The sequence below is a fragment of the Poecilia reticulata genome, linkage group LG12 (genome assembly GCF_000633615.1).
Source record: "Poecilia reticulata strain Guanapo linkage group LG12, Guppy_female_1.0+MT, whole genome shotgun sequence".
Lineage (NCBI taxonomy): Eukaryota > Metazoa > Chordata > Actinopteri > Cyprinodontiformes > Poeciliidae > Poecilia > Poecilia reticulata.
Genome location: NC_024342.1, coordinates 6218483 through 6238743, shown reverse-complemented (window position 1 = coordinate 6238743; position 20261 = coordinate 6218483). Strand labels below are relative to the sequence as shown.

The following is a 20261-nucleotide window of genomic DNA, read 5'->3' as shown; positions in this document are numbered from 1 at the left end:
TCCGGATCAGGTTAAACGTATCGGAGTGAAACCAGAGATCAAGTTCAACATCTGAGGAACGGATTCACTCAGGTTTTGTGTTTCCGTAAACCAGGACACACTTCATCATGCTACATTAGCGTACCGGGGACATGTGCGTATGTGTATGTGCAAAAAAAAGGGTGACCTCCCACCTTGTCCACATCTCGCTGGGTGGCCCCCTCTTTTCGGAGCCGCTCCTGCTCCACGGTTTTGGCATTATAGTTCTCCTTGGACTTCTGAAGAGACTGAGAGATGGACTGGATGCTCTGGACGGCCTCCAGGGTCGGCGCCACTTCTTCTTTTGTCTGAAAGACCGCGTGTGCTCGTTAGGTCGCTCAACAAGACAAATGTCGTTTGCAAGAGTCACAGATTTCTCTGATCCTTATTTATGTAAATTAAAAGGAAACACTTGGCCTGAACGGCCGTTCCTCTGCAGGAAACTGACTTCACCCCAAATCAGAGTTACTGCGCAATTCACATGTGGAAATTACAAACTTTCAGAGTTACAGCTGAGACTTTCAGGTTAATTCAAAATGGGCCGGTGAGTGTTAATGCACGTGACTAATCTGAACATTTGAACTTGTTAGTGTTACCTAACGCAGATTAATCAAACTACTATTTTGATCGAAAAGTCTATCCTGAATATGAAAACTTGGAAAACTGAGAATCTTCAGACATAAAACATTTTTTTAGCAAAAGTGCATACAGTGACGGTTTTTGCTATGGGACATATGGGCATTGGCCCAGGGCGGGCAAATGGCCGCCCTGGGCCAATGTGGGGCGGGCATTTGGGAAGGGGGCCCACAGGAACTAGAAAATAAAATATATCTTATCTGTTAATTGTTCCCAGAACAAATTTGTTACTATTAGTATGCATGTCTAATGGAGTAAGTTTCCCTCAGTTGCAGTTTAGTACTGAGAGACAACATCTGCTTTCTGCTAAAAAATAAAAATAAATAAATAATTGCCTGCATTTCAATTGGTTGGAGACCTTGCATAAATGTCTGCATATTTATATTTCAAGCTTACAAAGTTAAGCATAGTGATTAATCGGATTACATTTTTTAATCGACTGACAGCACCAATTTTAAAGTATAAATAATAAAAAATAAAAATAGGAGATGGACAAATGAATGAATGGATTTTGGCATGAATAATCAAGCTCCAGATTTTTTCCTGTCTGAGTAGGAATCCTGTAAAATCCTCTCCCAGCTCCTCTGTTAATTCTCCCACATGTGAAGCAGACCCTTAGCCAGGCACAGGAGGAAGTAATGAAACCTACAGACCACTTTGAAACGTATACAACTCCGTATCTGAACGGTTTTACTTTATACGCAGAATGGCGGTGCAAAATAAAAAGCCATAAAACTACACAAGCGTTTGGAGGAAGAAAGCGTCACCGGATTCTCCGGCAGGGGGCTGCAGTGCGTTTCCACACAAAAGCTTTAAAAACCTCAAGTTGGAGCAGAAAATGACAGGAACAAGAGAAATCCATGTAAATAAAAACGTCAAGGTGCCATAAAATCACCCCGTTTTAATCAAGGAAGCGCTCTAGTTTACGTCTTCCAGAATAGAAAGAAGACACAATAGTGTTAAAATATAAGAACAGAACGTTTTCTGCCAAGGACAGGGTTTCAGTTAAATACACACATTTAAACAAACTGCAAGTTTAGGTCCTTGTTGAAGAAATGAGCCCTTAAGGGATAAATAGGTAACCATAGAAACAAAATTAAACCGTTCATCATAGAGAAAAGGATTTTATACAACTAAAATAACGTAACAATTCAAAACTCTATATCCACCGTAGCACATGAAAACCGCTCGATGCCGTCATAAAAAGGAAACAATTAACTCAAATCTTCAGTGTCTTTACCTTCTTATGAGCTTTGGCCTGTTCTTCCACGTATCTCTGCACTTCTTTTATAAGTTCCTGCAGCTTCTTCACTAGCTCCATGTGACAGGTGGCCAGTTTCTCCGTTGAGCTTTTGAAGATATCCCACATTGGTGCAAAGGTCCTGTCGAACAGATTGAGTCAGACTCTTGTTATTAATGTTTTTTTGTTTTTTTTTAAGGGAACGGATAAACTCACCCCAGCTGAGAGAAGTTACCAGCTGACTTGGCGAGTTTGGTCATGGACCTGGCGTAGGCCTCTTCAATGACACTCCTGCAGGGAGAAGAGACGTGATAGAATGACTAAAATACACAGAGTATTATATATTGTTATCCATTACATGAGTAAGTACGGTTAACAATTAATTCATTTAACTGAAATGTGACTAAAGTTCAGGTTTTGACTGAGTACAAAATAGGCAAATCTGTTCCTAAACCTTTTGTCGAAGATGAATATAAATCTACAATATCCTTTATTTATAAAAAACATGCATACAAAACTGATCAATACTGCTGTGATGTTTTTTTTGATTATTTTGTTTTGTTTACTTATTATCACTCTTATTATTTTAACATTATACATAAATATATATATTTTAGTAATTTCTTTTTGTACAGCATTTGGTGCCGTTTTATACCTGTTTTTAAAGTGCTTTATAAATAAACTTGACATTGACAAATAAGTGGTTTCAATTAATGTAAAAAAAGAGAAAATTTTACCATACGTTTCATAATTTAATTGACATTCATTTGTATTTTCCCAGCTTAGTTTGAACAAATGATATTTCTAAGCACATAAATTAAATGTTGCTGTTTAAAAAAAAAAAAAAAAGTTTACTTTTTAGATGCATACGAGTCCCTTTAGTCAATTTATTTATTCTTTATTTTGCCCCGCCCCTCACACGCTTTTCTTTTTATTTCCTTTACAACAATGCGACAAGAAGAGAGAGGGAAAAAAAATTATATAATCTGCTGCAGCATCGCAGAAAAAGTCTGAATTATACATCTCGTCCAGCCATCTTGTCTCGGCAGTCAAGGTCGTTCAGGGGGAAACGGGTCGACCGAGCGTGAACTCAGACACTCGGCCCGTACGCACCATTCAAGCAGCAACGACAAAAGCCTTTGCAGAAGATGCACCGAGACAGAGATACAGTGCTGAGTGTCGTCACGTTACGGATACGCGTCTCAACGCGTTGGAATGGGACTAGAACAAAACTAACACACTATTTATAAAATTTAAAAAAAGGATGAAGGATAAAGTGCAAACTTGTCTAAAGTCTTTTAAAATATGCTACACAAACTACTCAAAACTGACTTGATACCAGTGGGTAGAATGGCGATAATATTATTATGGAGGATTAATACATTTTAAAGATTAGTCAAATTTTTTGTTTTTTGAAGATTTCCCTTTTGGAAAATCTGTTTTATTTATTTTTAATTATTATTATTTTTCCACCAATGCATTCCTTGTCTTTCCCTAGTTCAGAGTGAAGTCAGCGCACACAAGGCTGCCATCTTGTGTGACAAGTGTTGTTTTACAGCTTCTGTTTACCTGGACTTTGAATTGAGGTCAACTCTACGACAAAATATAAGGGTCAGGCTAAGATTTTCTTTTCTTTTTTTTTTTTTTTTTGCGATAATGCAGTAATAATGTTACACAATTTAAACACTGTGAGAATAAAGTCTGGATATTACCAGAATAAAGTCATAAAATTAGGAGAATTGAGTCGGGATTTAATGAAAACTCCCAACACAAACAATAGCAAAACATTAATAATTCAAGCCTTTTTCTCATTAAAATGACTTTTTTCTTGTAATTTTAACACATTCTTCTGATAAAACTATACTCTTGTAATTAAACCAGGGCCTTATACCCAGCCATACAATTCATTGAAGGGAGGATTTATTTATTTTATATTTTCTGTCATTTGTAAGTATTAAAATAAATAAATAAATAAAAAAAACATTAAAATTGGAAATCCAATCTAGATTAGATTTTTCAAGCCAAATCGCCCAGTCCTAGTAAATATTGTGATGACTATTTAAAATTCAGGTTCATAACACCTGGAATATATTAGCCAACAATTACTGAACTCCAAATAGTCCATTGCTGTATGAATATTACACACACTGACATGGTGATGACAATATATTTGCGATATATTGTGCAGATCTAGATGATAGAAGATTTATTTTAAGGCTTTTTACACATTTTTACTATGGAAACCAATAAATAAGGAGGAACCTTAAACTCACCTTATTTAACAAACATCTAAAAGTCATTAAAAAAAAGCCAACATGTAAATACTGCAATAGGATTTGAATAACAAATCGTCTCTCTTATTCAACTGGAGACTCCTGGTAAATCATGACGAAGTCGCCTCACGATAGAAAGCAGTCCTTTCATCTCCAAGATTAGAACAGATGTGAATGAGGGCTGTTCAGTTCGATCTTTTCAGTTCTTCAGCGTACGAGGAATCGCAAAAAAAGATCTAAAGATGCTGGGGGTACTGGTGTGGTGTGCTCACCACTAGAGGGAGCAGTAGTGCCGTTTTTGAAGGTGTAAAGATGACCTAGCTACTGACTGACAAGCAAGCAATGTGATTGAAAGAAGGCTAAATTCTGTACAAAACTTGCTACAAACTTGCTACAAATTTAATGTAAGAAAAAACAGAACAATTCCAAACTTTTCCAGACTTAAATTTCTGTATTTATTTTATGTATTATGTATTATTTATTTATTTTACATGCAGTTTTTATGGCATCCTTGACACAAAATACTCACCGTGAAATTCTAAAACAGTACAAGTACCAAAAATCCTGACACAACAAACCAATCTGTATTGAAGAGTGTGGCTTGAAGCTCCTTTTCTTGGCACTGTGAGTAAACTCAGAGCAGCTCTATTTAAAAAAAAAATCAATTTCTTGTATTTGCTCATGGATTGGAAGAATAAGGCACTAAATGAAGTAGTAGTAGGAATTTGCAAACTCTGGTTTTATTTAGTTTTATCATTTCATTCATAAAAACTAAACACTGCAGAATGCAAATGCGTCCTTTGCTACAAATGATCTGTATGGTCCGACTCTTGAAACAAGTCCTAGATTGTATATCAGTTACAATGTGACTGATCCTTAGGGCAGATCTATTAAGTCTAACTCTATGCTTTGTGCTCTGCTTTGTTGTTTCTTTTACATTATATTAATAAATTCCTAATTGTACTTTTTTGAATGAAAGTTTGCTGCAGTTTGCTTTTGTCAGTTTCAGTTTCTTTTATTTCTCCTAATTGGACTGATTGAAAGAATCAAAGTTTTTACATGTTTGACTAAGTTTTGCAAAGTTACTGGTGTATTTAAGTGTGCTGGACCAGTGCAGAATTATCAAATAAATGTATAATTCTGTAAATTTATGTCTGTATTAAAAAAAAGAAGAAGAAGAAACATTTAAAGTCAATTCAGCACTGTTTTTCTGAATCTGTACTAAAGCTCAGATACTCATATCGGTATCAGAAGTGAAACAAAGTGGATCGGTGCAGCCCTAGAAGGGATCGAATTATTTGCATTTCTTAATGTATTTATAATATTCTATAAAAAAAAAAGGCTGAAATGACAAATGAGCAGAATGTGCCAATTTTTTTTATCCAATTAATCATCGCAATAATCAATATATTAATCAACAAGTAATCAGAACTTGCAGCCCTAACAGGAATCCTGTCATTTTGTGTCAATACTTGCTCAGTCATCTCAGTGAGGCACATGACATTCCCCAGGGTCCAACAAAGAGTCGGGATGACTCACTCCTCTGCAACCGACAGACGGAAGAATTTCCTGTCGGATTCCAGCGGTAGACCTGGTGTCATGTGACACTTTCTGAGCGCACACCTTTCACACGGCAGAGAGAATCCGGGTTTTAAAGACAACCTATCATTACGCTGTTGTGGGAAAGCAGAAACTGCCGGTGCCAGGTCGGAGGTGGGCTCCCACGGAGGCGAAGTCTGCATCATATCCACGCTGCGTGTAGATGTGCAAACGTAACGAAACGATTAACGCTTTCAGCCGAGGACTGGCTGCTGTTAGAGGAGCAACACGAAGGACAGGAAATGCTGTTAAGGCTGTCCCAGATTTAAACCAGCATAAACAAGACAGACATGCTGCGCGCAACACGGCCTGCTGGTGTCGGCGTACTCGCGTCGCCGCCTCTTCAGACTCACCTTTCTCTGATGAAGTCCGTCAGCTCCTTGGAGGAAATCTGCCCGTGCTTCATGTTGTGGTACAGCACATCAAAGCCATTGTTCTTTTCTCCCTGCATTTCAAACACACACACACACAGACACACACAAATAGACAAATCAAGCTGTGAAAATGAAAATAAAGTGGAACAAATAGTTCCAAACCAGTTCACAGATCAGACATTACCATGAACAGGTTTTCCTCTGTCTGCATCGACTGCAGCTGCGTCTGCAGAACCTTCTGGTCGATCATGCTCACCTTAGCCATGTTTGAGACTTTTAAGCTAAGACAGACAGCAGCGTATTGGTCTAAGGCCACCTGAGATGTGAGAGTGTTTGTCGTATCCGTTCACTGGGCAACGGTGTCCCATTGCACTGCTGCTTTAAAGAGTGAATTATAGATTTAAAAAAATGTTTGGTGCTTAAATGAGAAGCTTTTTTTAAAATGCAGACTGGATATTAGTTGAATTTTGCAGCTCATTTGCCATCTGACTGCATTGCACTGCACTTTGCCCTTATTTTATGTTTTATCAATAGATGTGTTTTACTTGTATTCATCTGTTTACTATGCATCAATATGTTTTCATGTTTATTTTTCTATTTCTATTTATTTTTAGTTTACTTTCTTTCATCTTTTCCAAGTGTATTTTTATGTCTCTATTGTTTGTTAACTATGTTAATAGTGCCTGAGATATTATCTTTTAGTGCAAGATAGGTAAAATAAATAAAAAGTGGACCTCCACCTATTTTTCTGAGGAACATAAATCTAAAACTATTTGTTTAAAAATCATCTACTTGCAGATTTTATTTTTCATATCCAAAATATTCTAAAGAAAAGGCAAGTCGAGAAGCTAAAATACATTGTTGTAATTCTACTCAACATGCTATTGCCTGCCATTTGCAACGCAGCCAATCCAGAAGCGCCATCATTTTTCTTGGCTCTGATTGGCTGCCCCACCAAGAGCGAAGGTAACAAAGACTGTAGATGTCAGCTTCTACATTTGTGCCAAGACTGTTTCCACTATGTGTATTCATGCATATTGGAGTCAGTTATAAGCGTTTTTAGAAGCGGCATTAAATGTTCTTGGATTTTAGATGTTTGTGGACGGTGGTTTCCCCGAACTCACACAATTACCCGTCGTCCTGTCAGATCACAAAATATTGAGCCACCTGTTAAATGAGTAATGTTTTATATAGGTTTGTGCAATTATTTTTGGTAACACTTTATTTGAAAGGGTGTGCATAAGACATAGATGACACTGTCATAAACATAACATAACACCTGTCATGAACATGAAGAAGTCTTTATGAATGTTAATGACAGTTGTCATGAAGTGTCATTTGGTAAATAATGACACTTTTAATGCAAAGTTGCTCTAAAAGTTGCATTAAAAGTCCCAACTTTGCATGATTTTGTAAATTATGCTAATTTAATGCAAAGTTAGCATTTTTAATGGACTTTCAATGCAACTTTTAGAGCAACTTTGCATTAAAAGTGTCATTATTTACCAAATGACACTTCATGACAACTGTCATTAACATTCATAAAGACTCCTTTATGGTCATGACAGTGTCATGTCATGTTTATGACAGTGTCATGCCAGTCTTATGCATACCTCTTCAAATAGTGTTACCTTACTTTTTTTAATCACAAAGTAATCTTAAAAAAAACATCAAAATTATTGCACCACAACCTATTTTCCATACAACTTCTGCCATGCAGGCAACACTGTTTAGACATGCATGTCTGCACTGACTCTTAAAGCTGCAGTCTATGCCTTGTAAATGTTCAACAAACTCTTCAATGCACCTGTTTCTATCACATTTTTTCCTTCCGTTAAATCTTTGATTGAAAGTTTGAATTTAGCTAAAAAAAGAAAAGAAAAGAAAAAAAAAAGCTATCAATGATCTTTTGTGGTTTCGCCTCTTTCAGGAGAGCGTGGGTGACTGTCTGTCGGAAAACTGCTAAGTCGACACGATACCCCATGACTTTGTGAGGCACAATTTGTCCATTACCCAATGGATTTCTATTGGATATTTTTGATCCAATAGAAAACAACAAACTAATTTTCTAAAAAAGGTACATTTTGGTTTTCCATTGGCTAGAAGCCACACACAAGACAAATAACGGGTTGAAAACTATAATTCTCTACGCAAATGAGTCTATATTTGGGTTTCACTTTCTCAATTTCTCAAATAAATTACGGTTTCGATGATATTCTAATGTGTCGCAATTAACCCGCACATTATAAGTGTGATGAATTTATAGTTTTCAAGCCTGCAAGTTATTAAATCTACGAATGTATCAGTGAAGAAGATCCCTCCATTGAACAATAATTATGCCATCAAATCCGATTTATATTAGTCTCTTCTATCAGCATGATGACACCAACACGTCTGATACGGTCAGGAGAAAAAGAAAACGAATGCCACTCAAGTGAAAACCTTTTTTTTTAGTGAAATAAATATTACTGTGACTTAATTATGGATTTATAGAAAAAACTCAACTGGTTTGCAGAATAGCTATCATCATGAAACCTTATTCTGCTTTAGCAACTGCTCTGAACTTTTACATGGCAATATTTATTGGACACTTTCATGAAAAGTCCCCCTGTGTCTTCTCATAAAAAAAAAAAATAATAAAAAAACAACCACAAGCAAATATCCTCATTTTGTTTGTTTTGGTTAAACTTGGAACATCCATCACCAAAATCAGTGCCTAAATTTCCACTGTGTCCCAGAAAGAAAAAAAAATCCTTAATAATGCATCTGCATTTGCTTTCAGATCAGTAGTAAGAAAACACACTGACCCTTAACGTTAAAACAAAAGTGACACTCAACCCCCAGTGGCTTCCATGGATATTTCCTAATTCCTGTGCCGGATCCACCGTCAGCAGATTTCCTGCGACATTAAAGTGGTTTTTCAGCGCAGGCAAAGGTGAAAGTTCAAGAGAAAGTTTCTGTCTAAAGGCCTGGTGCTATATCAAACAGAACTACGGTATATTTGCAGAGCAAACAGCGGTTGAAACGAAAAGCATGCAGTTGTGGGTTTCAGCTCAACGGTCTGGCGTTTTAGACCACCAAGCAGATCCACTGACACACGCTTCCTGTTGCAGTAATAAAACTATTAAAACCACTTTAGAAGTCTAACTATAACCACATACGTAGCAACTCAACTCAACAAGACAGACTGCGACACGGTTTCTCACACAAGCGGTACGCTTTATAGACTAAAGTAAAAGGCAGCACAGTGAGAAGAACATGGAGAGCTGGCCAGTGGACCGACAAAACAGGGAAGTGACGACAGCCAGTGAAAACACACAAGAGCAGAACAGAAACAGGAAGAAAGACCATTCTGTCCGCAACGAGTCCGTTCTTGTAGAGCTTGATATCAATGCGCCGTACACAAAAGAGAAATAAAAACAAACAAAGGAAACCGCTCGGGGCGTTTTTGCCTTTTCCCCTTCCAAGCTACAAAACTGAGACAGATTAAAATACATGACCTGACGATGTCACACCTTTACCCTGAGCGAACCAAAAACACACAGGTTATTTCAAAAAATAGCACATATATAAGATGAAAGTAAGACTGCATTATATCTACAACATGTATGGGCCAGTAGAAGGTTTATGCTCAATGATAGCCTTTAGTCAAAACACAATATTTACAGAAAAAAATATGTATTATAGAACCATTTAAAACCAGAAAAGGATCAATCATTTCTATTTGAGCTAAAAAATTTGACTGATTCTTACATTTATAATAATGTTTAAACATTTATTCTTTGCTATTTTGATTCTAAAATAGGCCTGTCACAATAACAAATTTTGATGAACGATAAATTGTTCCATAAGTTATTGCGATAAACAAAAATATGTTTGTTTTGGAACCATATTCCAGTAATATAATGGTAACTGCATAATAATAATAATAATGCAAGAACACATTCTTGCAAACTTTCAATTTTAGTGAATGTCTTCCACTGGTACTGGAAGACATTTTAAATATCCAAAATAAATAAACAAAAACGACAGAAACAACAACTAAGTGAAGTAGGAAGTCTCTGTAAACAAAACTGTCCTTCACGTTGCTTGTAGTTTTACTTTTTACTTCAGCTTCCAACGTTTCCAAACAGCAGAATGTGTCTGCGAGCATCAACAAAATGACGCAACCTCATACTTTCAGCCAGCTGACAGTGGCAGCACTGCTTTGCTCTTGTACAGCGAAGGGACACTTATTCTGGCAACCTCATCAAAAGTAACAATACGATGACTTTGGCAAAAAAAAAAGAAAGAAATGTTGGTAGTTTTCAAACAGCACTTAAAAAACAAACAAAACATTTGTATGTAGTGAAAGTGAACCTTTTACAATATTTACCTATTTTCTGTAACTACAAAATATTTGTAAAAAAAATCCGCCTGTTCTCGCAGATTTTTTCGTAGAGGATATTCGAAAGAAAATGCAGCTTGGCTGGCTGGTGAAATACCTGAGAACAAAGCTTCTTGAGCATCATTTATTTTACTTGACGCTGACTACTGGCTGTACCTACAAAAATAGAAAGAAGGAAGTCTGTCGAAGTTAGTTTGCTTAGATGCTTTCCATTGTGCATACTGAGGTATACAAGGTGTTTGAAGTTTTGAAATAGCCATTTATAATCAGGTATAGTTTGGTCCCAAGCATTCATGTATTTTAGCTAATCTCGAGTGACTATAATCCCTAATGCCCGCGAACTGTAACCTTGTTAATGGGGAAACAGGTTATGCCAAACCAACAAGAACTGAAGAAGCACGTATAACTTTACATAGGCATAACTTTACACAGAAAGAAGACCTTACTGATGAACCACCTCATACTGGGAACTTGTTCTGACTATGAGAAATGCTTACGATGCTTGGAAAAACGAACCTTTTACACATTCCAAAACAAAGGATACGCTACACCATGCGACATGTCGGCCGGGGTTTGTTGGGGCAACAGCTCCTTTTTGCGGCTGAGACAGATGTGCAACGCGCAGGCCAAGCCATTACCACCAAAGACAGAAGCTCAGTCACAGTCTATTCTAATCCTGTCTGTGGCCAGGATCCTGCAATATGTTTGCTCTTAGGGAGACTGCAGGACGCTCAGTGTCGTCAGAGGTTTTATGTCTTCCAAAACTGTAGGTAATAGTTCTGCAGCTAGTCAGCCTGCATCACATTGGGACGTGCACAGCTGTTTTGGCTTGGAAGTTATGGGTCTCACACGCACGTAAAAGAAAGAAGGAAAGGCTTGTTGACAGAGGAAGGAAAGAAAAACACAGTTTGCCTTAGATTTAAAACCAGAGTTTTAACGCACAGCAACAAACTCAAAGGCTTAAACCGGATCCTTTGGCAAGAACCTGCCGGGGCAAGTGTTTCCGAATAGTGGGATGATTTCTGAAAAATGCATTTAATGTTTTATTTTTTTTCCCCATTTCCACCTAGTGTTTTAGTTTTCAGAAAAGTAAAGTTCTTTTTTTTTTAATTGCAAATCCTGCAGAGTTCTCCATAAAAGAACTTGTTCCTTCAGCTTGTTCATATTCCTACCAAGTTCCTAGCTTTTGACATTTTGTGGCAACATTGTTCCATATTTCATACCCGCAAACCAGCCATGTTGTACCTACATGATTAATTGCTGTTATTTATTGTAAGTTATGTATTTATGAAGACAATCATAACATTGCATCAATCATGTCTAATTTACTTTATTTCTGAATTATTTCTGACATGATGTTTTATTTCTATTAATCATTTGAACCAGATTATGCTGATAAAAGTTGAATGATACTGGGATACCAGAGAATTGTGATAATTTTTGTGAAATACTGAAATGATGATGACACTTTTTGCAATTAAACCACATTGTCCTCTACATTTTTATTTTTTTTGTCATGATGACACTCGCCATTTTCCAACCCTAGAATTGCAAATAATACGTTGTATGTGTATCAATGGAAATGAACGTCCAGCTGGCTGTGAATGTAATGTACTTGAAATATAACAACCTACCACACGATGTATTCAAACATTCCTTTTCATTATAATATTGCATATGGTGATAGTCCACCTGTGATTACGATTAAAAATATCCCATAGCTCTACAGACTAATGATCTCAGAAAATAAAGAATAGTGCAAATAAAGCAATTATTTTTCGAAAACAAATATGATATGTAAGCCACAGACTATCCAAAATGTGCATATGAAATATTATTAAAGACAACAACCGCAAAACAATACTTTTTCACTTCCGATATCAATACAGATAGCTGAGGTCTGATATGAGCCGATTTTGATCCGATACAGAAAAGGTGTTTTGAATTGACTTAAAACTTTTTTTTTTTACATAAATGTACTGAATTAAAAATGTAACAACACAAATTTAATTTGTTCAGTCAGACCAATTTAGGAGTATAACAGCCAATGTAAAAATAAATAGCACAGAAACTGAAACTGACAAAAATAATAGGTTTACTACTTTGGTCAAATGTGTAAAAAAAAAAAAAAAACTGCAACAAAAGTTCTTCCAAATGGCTCAGAAAGTCCAATTAGGAATTCTAAAAATAATGTAAAATAAATAAAGCATGATGTCACTCAAAGTACAAAGCATAGAATTAGACTGAATAGATCTGCCCTTATAGATCTGGCACATTGTCACCGATATCCAATCTAAATTATATTTTTCCATATTGGGATTGGTACTGATATTAATATCGAATCGGTGCATCTCTACTTTTGAGTCAGTTGAATGACTTCAATGAACACAACCCCAGAGAGGAGAAGGTATATCAACAAATAGCATTTTGCAAACTGAATGTTACATTGCAAAACAAAACCACATGTTGCTTTTGCAATGCTGGTCTGTATGCGCACATGATATTTTCATTCTGGAGTCCACCTAAGCATTAAAAAAAAAAAAAAAAAAAAAGGAAAAAAAACAGACACCATATAATCTCAAATACCACCTGGTAGGAAAAGAGACAAAACCACATTGTTGCCTACTTATCATCTCACATCTGCTGGGCAGAAGGAGGACAGGCATCCACTCCCCTTCTCTTCTGTTAGGGCTCCACACCAGCTGTAATATCCTGTGAGCGGGGAATCGAGTGTTTATTGCCTCACAGGCTGTAATGCAAGACATGGCATGGAGAGAGGCCTTATTATCTCACTGCTACCTGCTCCCTCCCGACAACCCAAGACGGACGACTAAGACAAATTAAAACCGGAGAGTCGGCGAAGGCGTTCTGCAATTTATATAAGCATTCCAAGACATTCGGTATGGAGGCTGGAAAAAGGAGAACTCGTCTGTATATGGTTGGATGGAAAGTTGGCATACGACTTTACTGTAGCAATTATCACGCACCGGTGCAAAATGAATTATAAGGAGGGTAAGTGCCCTCTGGGAGGCTTTGAGCGCATGGTTTCCTTCGGCAAACAAGAAAACCAGAAGGAGAAAAACACAAAAGAGGCATAGATGGCATGCCGTCCTCCCTGCCCTGGGTGAAAGCAGTGGAAAATAAGTATGTCTGCAAACTTGTGTTAAGGAATTCAGACCCATCACAATACGGTCAAACTCACAACTCTAAAAGTCGTGGTTTTTCCTTTGCATTTGTGTTCCTTATTTCCAGGAAATGATCAGCCATTGCTGCCAAAACTGCTCGTAAACGGGCGAAAAAGAAAATGCTATTAGCTAATTCTTTGCATTGCTTTCTCAGAATGCACACCTAGCAGCTAATCTGGCAGTTCGAGTGGAAGGTGCCAGAACTCCCTCTGAAAGAAAGAAATATATATCAATTGAGGCTTTAAAATATGCAGCTGCTGCTTGCATCACTGAAATTCACTGTAAGTTTTAATAGCAATCCACACATCACTTCCCTTTAGTTGTGAAAATGCCTAACATAATTTATTTAACTTTCTCTTTAATCGCAGTTGCACCTTATGAATGTAAATTCATGGGTTTCTACTTCTTATGCACAACAGAAACATCTACCACCTTTCCTTTTGTTGCTCATCCACATCCCTCTTGATTGCGAAAATCGACTGCTGCTATTACATGAACGCTTAGTCAAAGCCAGACATGATTGTTCCTTCTCTTAGTGCTGCTAAATATGCTGCACACAACAGGAAACAACATTAAAAGTTATGCTGATTGACAACTGCGGCTAACTACCACATCACATCTTTTTTTTTTTAAACATACCCACATACCAGAACCATGCTGAAATACCAAAGGGAAATAACAGACTACAGATGTTGTAAAACTAATTCATTTGTTAGTGTGGCATTATGACTTTGTAGAGTTTTCAGTTTTTGATTTTGCCCTTCGCTCAGGCTACGGGACGCCAAAGGTAGATCTCCAGAGATTTCTGTCCTGGGCTCTTCTTTCTCGTTGGCTCCAGATGTAGATCATCTTCTTTCTTATGGTCTTATCGTCACGCGTTTTGTTGGATGGTCTCTCCTTCGCCTGCCTTTTGGGTTCCACCTGAGGTCCTGCCTGATGTCGATTGGCAGTTTTCGAGGAGAGTGCCTTACCTGGCGACATCTTTTTTTTACTGATTTCTGCTTCTAATGAGAGTTGGAAGGTTCTTTCCCATAGGTTGAGGTTACAAATAGGTTGGCCGGCGAATGGGGAAAATCCTGACAGTTGTTGAGGAATGACTGCGTTTTTCCATGTGAGGGTTTGTTTGTCCTCCAGGTTTCAGCCCCATACAGCAGCATGACTCCCCAATGGAGTTTAACAGTCAGATCTACATGGTCAAGGTCAGCTTTCTGGGCACCCAGATGTTCTTCAGGTAGATAAAGGCAACTCAATTCAACCCTTGCCTTGACAATGGAATACATTGGAGAAGGTAGCGCAATTTTAGGCAAACCCTCTGTATTGCTTCCTATTACAGACTCTGCAGGACTTCAACTCCGAATAGAACCATGCATCAGAGGTTTCCTTTATTGCTGCCTAAGATGTCAGAACTCTAATCTGGGTGTTCTCATTTCAGGTCACCAATCCAGCAGGATTTGATGATTGTTGTGGTGCTACTACTAGTTAAACAAATAGTTACATTATTGTAACAATAATATGATGTTGTGACAATACAAGGGCTGCATAATCTGTTATTCCAATTCCTGTGTACACAATATGCATATTGCAAGGAACTGCTTGAACTGCAGTACGTTAGCTTATTAAAGGGCCATGCACGGAAGTCCTCTGTGTCTGTGATATACTTGGTGATATTAGTTGTAGTATGGTATATGTTGAAGTCATAAAGAAATGTCAACTTAGTTTTGGCAATTTCAGTTTTTTTGTTTAATTTCAGAATTGTAGGTTTTTAGTTTTTTGTTGTTTTTTTTTACTTGTGTATGGATAGGTTAGAAATGACCGAAATAAATAAAATAATTGCTAAAAAAATATGAATATGAATCAATAAATACTTGTTTTTGAGATAAAAATAAAAACCTAAACTTTTATTTCCAGGATGTACTACTACTATATGGTGTCTATGTGTTCTAGGAAACAGAAGTAGAAAAACAATAACACAGTTTACTTATTAGCTTATTTATTATATCATTATCACAATGAGTTCCTAATATTGTGAAATCCTATTTAATAAGGCAATAGTGTGTACTTGTGATATCTTCACTAAAGGTTATGGTATGAGATTCTCATGCAAGCTCAGCAGTCACAATATGCTAAGATTTAAAAAAATAATAACAATAATCTTGTTTTGCAACAATAATCAAGCAGTAAAAGAGAATATTATGAACTCTTCCCATCAGAATCAGGTTGACTTCGCACAAAACAGTGTGACTGAGAACATGTCTGCCCGATTCATTACAAAACAGGTTTTTTGGTGACTCCTTCAACTGAACTGAGAGCCAAAGGAAACAAAAGAAAATCAAAAATGTTTACAACTTTGCTAGCATTCCAAACAAAACAACTGAAGCTTAATTATGTACATAAAAGAACTTCAAGAGTGGATGTAACTTCAAGGCAAAGTGAATCCTGTTTGAACCCAAGCGACCACACATATGCAGGCTCCAGGGAAGAAAAGGCCATCCTGTTGGCTGAATCAGCTCTGTTTGCTTATCACACTTCCATCTTATTTTCCCATGACAGGCTGCAAGCAAACCAGACATGAATACATAGTTTCAGGACAGAAACTACAAATCCGCCACATCAGTTCGCATACGGAGGGAGACCTTTCAGCGGCTACACATGTCACACAAACTGAAGTTGGGTTAAACGCTGACAAAAAAAAAAAAAAAAGGGGAAATGAGATTGTGTCTGCGAGTGAATCCAGTGAGCGGAAATTCTGCAGCCAGCGGCCAGCCGAGTGCCGCAATTTTGACAAAGAAAAAAACACTGAATTAGGAACTCTTCTAGTTCCTATTTCCTCAAAGAGCTTGTTTTTTTAAGCTGATAAGGAGATTTATTTTGACATCAGAGATGAATGGCAAGATTGCAAATTAGAAAAAAAACCCATCAAAGATAAGGAGCAGAAGATGGAGGCGGAGCGGGGGGATGACACTTCTCCAAGTTTTCACCTGCTTTGAAAAGTTTCAGACAGAGAGCGTTTCAGATTTATGTGTCTGCTCAGAAAGCAGACTGGTAGTCAAGTCAAAAGGGAAATGGATGCATCCCCTAATGCCAAGTATGTGTGCCCTGCATGCTAAACACACAGCTGATCGTTGCCATCACTGCATTCTCTTGTGTCGCGCTGCAGGGCACAAAGGGCAGATTGATGAATCAGGAGTGTCTCTGCTCTCCTCTTTTCTCGTTCAGGCAATTATGGAGTCTGCTTGAGCAAAAACGACAAAAAAAAATAAAGCTAATTGTAAAGGATTACGCCAACTTTATAGCTACATTTTTAAGGAGCGTGGCATAGAAGAGATGGCTTCTCTGTAGCCGTTACCACACAGGTAAATGTAATTAGGGGAATCTAATACGTTAAGGCTTTATTTTACCAGCTTCCAGCCAAGACACCACACATTACTGTAGATTAGCATGAGCTACGCTACAGGTGAATAAACAAGAAGCAATACGATTAAAAAAAATAAATAAACAAGGCAGAAGCTAAGCTCTTCACTTAAAGATAAGTTTGGTTGTTTGGAAATATTTCCGGTCACAAAAACCAAGAAGAAATCAGTCTGCAAATTACGAGCTGCATGCTGAGTGCAGGTTGGCTACCTACCGGAGCAGATAACCTGACTAACTATCAGCTAATATCAGGAGGTTAAATTCCCAATTTTACATTAAAAAGAACATAATAACCAGTTAAGATATCAGTTTTTCTAAAGTCTAAAGGAACAATTGTCACAGATAATATAACTGAAATGATCATATATTATCCTTGTAGCTGTAGGAACACGTGTTGCTTCCGTCTCACAGTTAGCTTTTCACTCAGGGTTATCAAACTGCGTAACGGTGTAAAATCCATGTTTGGGGAAACACTGTCTGTTATCTAGAACCTATCATCCAGAGAGTCTGAAAACACAACAGCTTACCGAGACCTAATAGAGAGATTCAGCAGCTATTTAACACGGCCCTTATTCTTGGTTTATTCTACAAGTCTGTGTGCTGTGGTGTGCTTTTGATCCAATTGCCTCATTTGTGGTTACACTTCTAGCCGTGTGTTGCCTTCAAAAACAGCTTTTTATTTGCAGTTGGAGGGGGCTGGGTTCAGAATATATGGTGATAACGTAATATAATTTATAAACCCTACCCAGAATATTACTTAATGTCTGTTATTCATCCCTGCTAGTGACAGAGCAGGAATTATTTGGTATAGAAAAATGAAGCGCGATTTAAATGAGGACTGAATTGGGGGATACATCTTAAATCAACTAAATAGGTAAAACAATGTTTTAATGTACATACATAGCAAAAATAAACTGATTATGTGTAATTAACAAAAAGGGGTTAGATCAATAAAGGGTCCTTTCATGACATCAATTTAAAATGCCTTTAAAGCCAAGCAATATTTTTTTTTCTTGCGCTACGGCATTTTAACGGTTTCAGTCAAATTTGGGGGAAATATATCATTCTTTGTTTTTACAAACAACGCAACTGACAAGTTAAACAAAATAAATTGCTATGGTGTATAACAATTCAAGCTGAAAAACTAAGCAAATTCAGGAATTCAAAGACGTCAAACAGTACAAACATGGCGCAGTGAATAGGTAAATATTTGAAGCAAGTTATGAAAGAATCAACACGAGCTGCTCTGACATAGCTATGTGAATTTCTAATGAGCATTGGGATGACCTTTGACAGCACAGACACATTTTAATACAAACAGAAGCGCAACAACACCAGTTTATTTTTTTATCTACAACACATGTTTGGTTACTTTTTAAATATACTTAAATATTTAGATTTTACATTTTTTTCGGGGTATTCTAACTAAGCTAAACATCTGGCCTCTTACGGAAACTTCTTCACGGAAGAAAATGACGCGTACGACAGGAGCCTGTGACTGGCAGCCGACGTGTCCAATAGCATTCTTGGAACTGACCGTAAACATTCCAAGAAATCCAGACGCAGCCAATTACCGGAAAGAGGGGCGGATACTTCATCCTCTCAAGTTAGATAGGTTCACAGAGGCCCAAACCCCGGGGTAAAAACAGAATAATTACCAAAGAACATTAATGCTGGTTGTGCAATTCAGGACCGGCTAGTCTGTCGGCACCGGACAGAACCTAGAAACCTCAAGACTACGACTACGACTTGAATAATAAGGTCAGAATAGACAGAAAGGGAATAATGAGGTGTACCACCGGTGTTAACAGCATTAAAAAATAAACAACACCTACCCAGAAATTTTCTAGGAAGTAAGGCGTTATCATTTTGTTCTGTTCCTCTTCGCCGCAACTCTTCAAGTAGCTGTAATGCAAATTTTAAAGCGTAAATCATCCACCGTTCTCCCCCCGTTTCTGTTGTATGTGCCTTTCACCGTTTTCCTCCTCTCCCCTTTCTTCTCCCTCCCCACCTTTAGACTCCACCTCCGCCAGGCGGTGCTGCGCTGCTGCTTTCCCCAGCGGTTCCTTCTCCAGACCCGGGACGAAACAGCGCTACCATCGGCTGATGAGGACACAGGCAGAGGTTGGCTGGGATGCTGCATTCAGGTGCCCTCCGTAAATTCCTCAATCATACAAATACATTTAAAAAAGAAATCGAACGGCTTATTGCCGCCTCCTAGGGCTAAATAAATAGCCTTTGTTGGTTATATATATATTTTTTATATATAGTTTTAACCGAAAAAATTTTAAAAAGTATTTTTTGATAAGCATAGTATATATTTAAAAGTTGACAGTACATTTGATAATTTTTTTTACTGCAAAAAAGTAGTGTTTTTTGTAGACGTCTACTTCATCTTGGAATTTGCAAAAGACGACATTTCCCTTTAAAACATTACACAGAAGTATTTAAAATGTTAATATTATACGTAAAGATTATAGCAGCACAAAGGCTCCAGGTCTTCAGGAGATTGGAAGAGCTGACTTTTAAAGCACAAATACCTTGGATATAACTTGCAATTGACTTAATTTTATAAAAGTTTTTTTTTTAACATTACATTAGGGCCATTTGATGCCAAGCAGAGATCTAGCGTCTAAAATACATTTATTGATGAGTAAGTATTGCTAGTAACTTCTTGTAAGTTAATTATAAGGATGTGTTCAGTAAATAGCAGCTTAAAAAATGTCAGTTTTGTTTTATATAAACATTTGAAAAGTACTTTTCCACTGACCAGACAAATACTGCTTCAGTAATTGTACTCTAAACACACACGTGTATGATACAGGGACAGGGTGGTCAGCTCTAAGTTGTTAGGTATCACCACAAAATGGACACAAAGGAAACATTGGCAATGATTTAAAGTTCATCTTTGTTTTATTCAGATGCTGGATTCACTTCCAGGGTGTAAAATCAGTTTTGTTTTATTTTTTTAATAGATGTCGATTCTCTGATTAAACTAGTTTTTAAAAACATTCAGGTGTAGTACGCAAAAGTGACATTTTGCCTTTAAACCCTAAAGGGAAGAGTTGAACTGGGTCCAGTGACAGCAGGTTCTGGGTTAAGCTGATTAATTTAACCACCTTTCTGGTTTCAAGTTAG

At 37.3% G+C, this 20261-nt stretch overlaps 1 protein-coding gene across 1 annotated transcript in view; it reads right to left on the bottom strand.

Moving 5' to 3' along the window:
* fcho2 (FCH and mu domain containing endocytic adaptor 2) overlaps positions 1 to 19128 on the bottom strand; it is a 56622-nt gene extending 37494 nt beyond the window's left edge. The window contains exons 1-5 of the mRNA XM_017307926.1: positions 18959 to 19128; positions 6120 to 6211; positions 2111 to 2185; positions 1895 to 2036; positions 174 to 326 (exon numbers count right to left, since the gene is read on the bottom strand). Coding sequence (XP_017163415.1) covers positions 174 to 326; positions 1895 to 2036; positions 2111 to 2185; positions 6120 to 6211; positions 18959 to 18991 — 495 coding nt within the window. The 5' untranslated portion in view covers positions 18992 to 19128. The remainder of the gene's footprint in view (positions 1 to 173; positions 327 to 1894; positions 2037 to 2110; positions 2186 to 6119; positions 6212 to 18958) is intronic.
* Positions 19129 to 20261: the final 1133 nt, after the last annotated feature.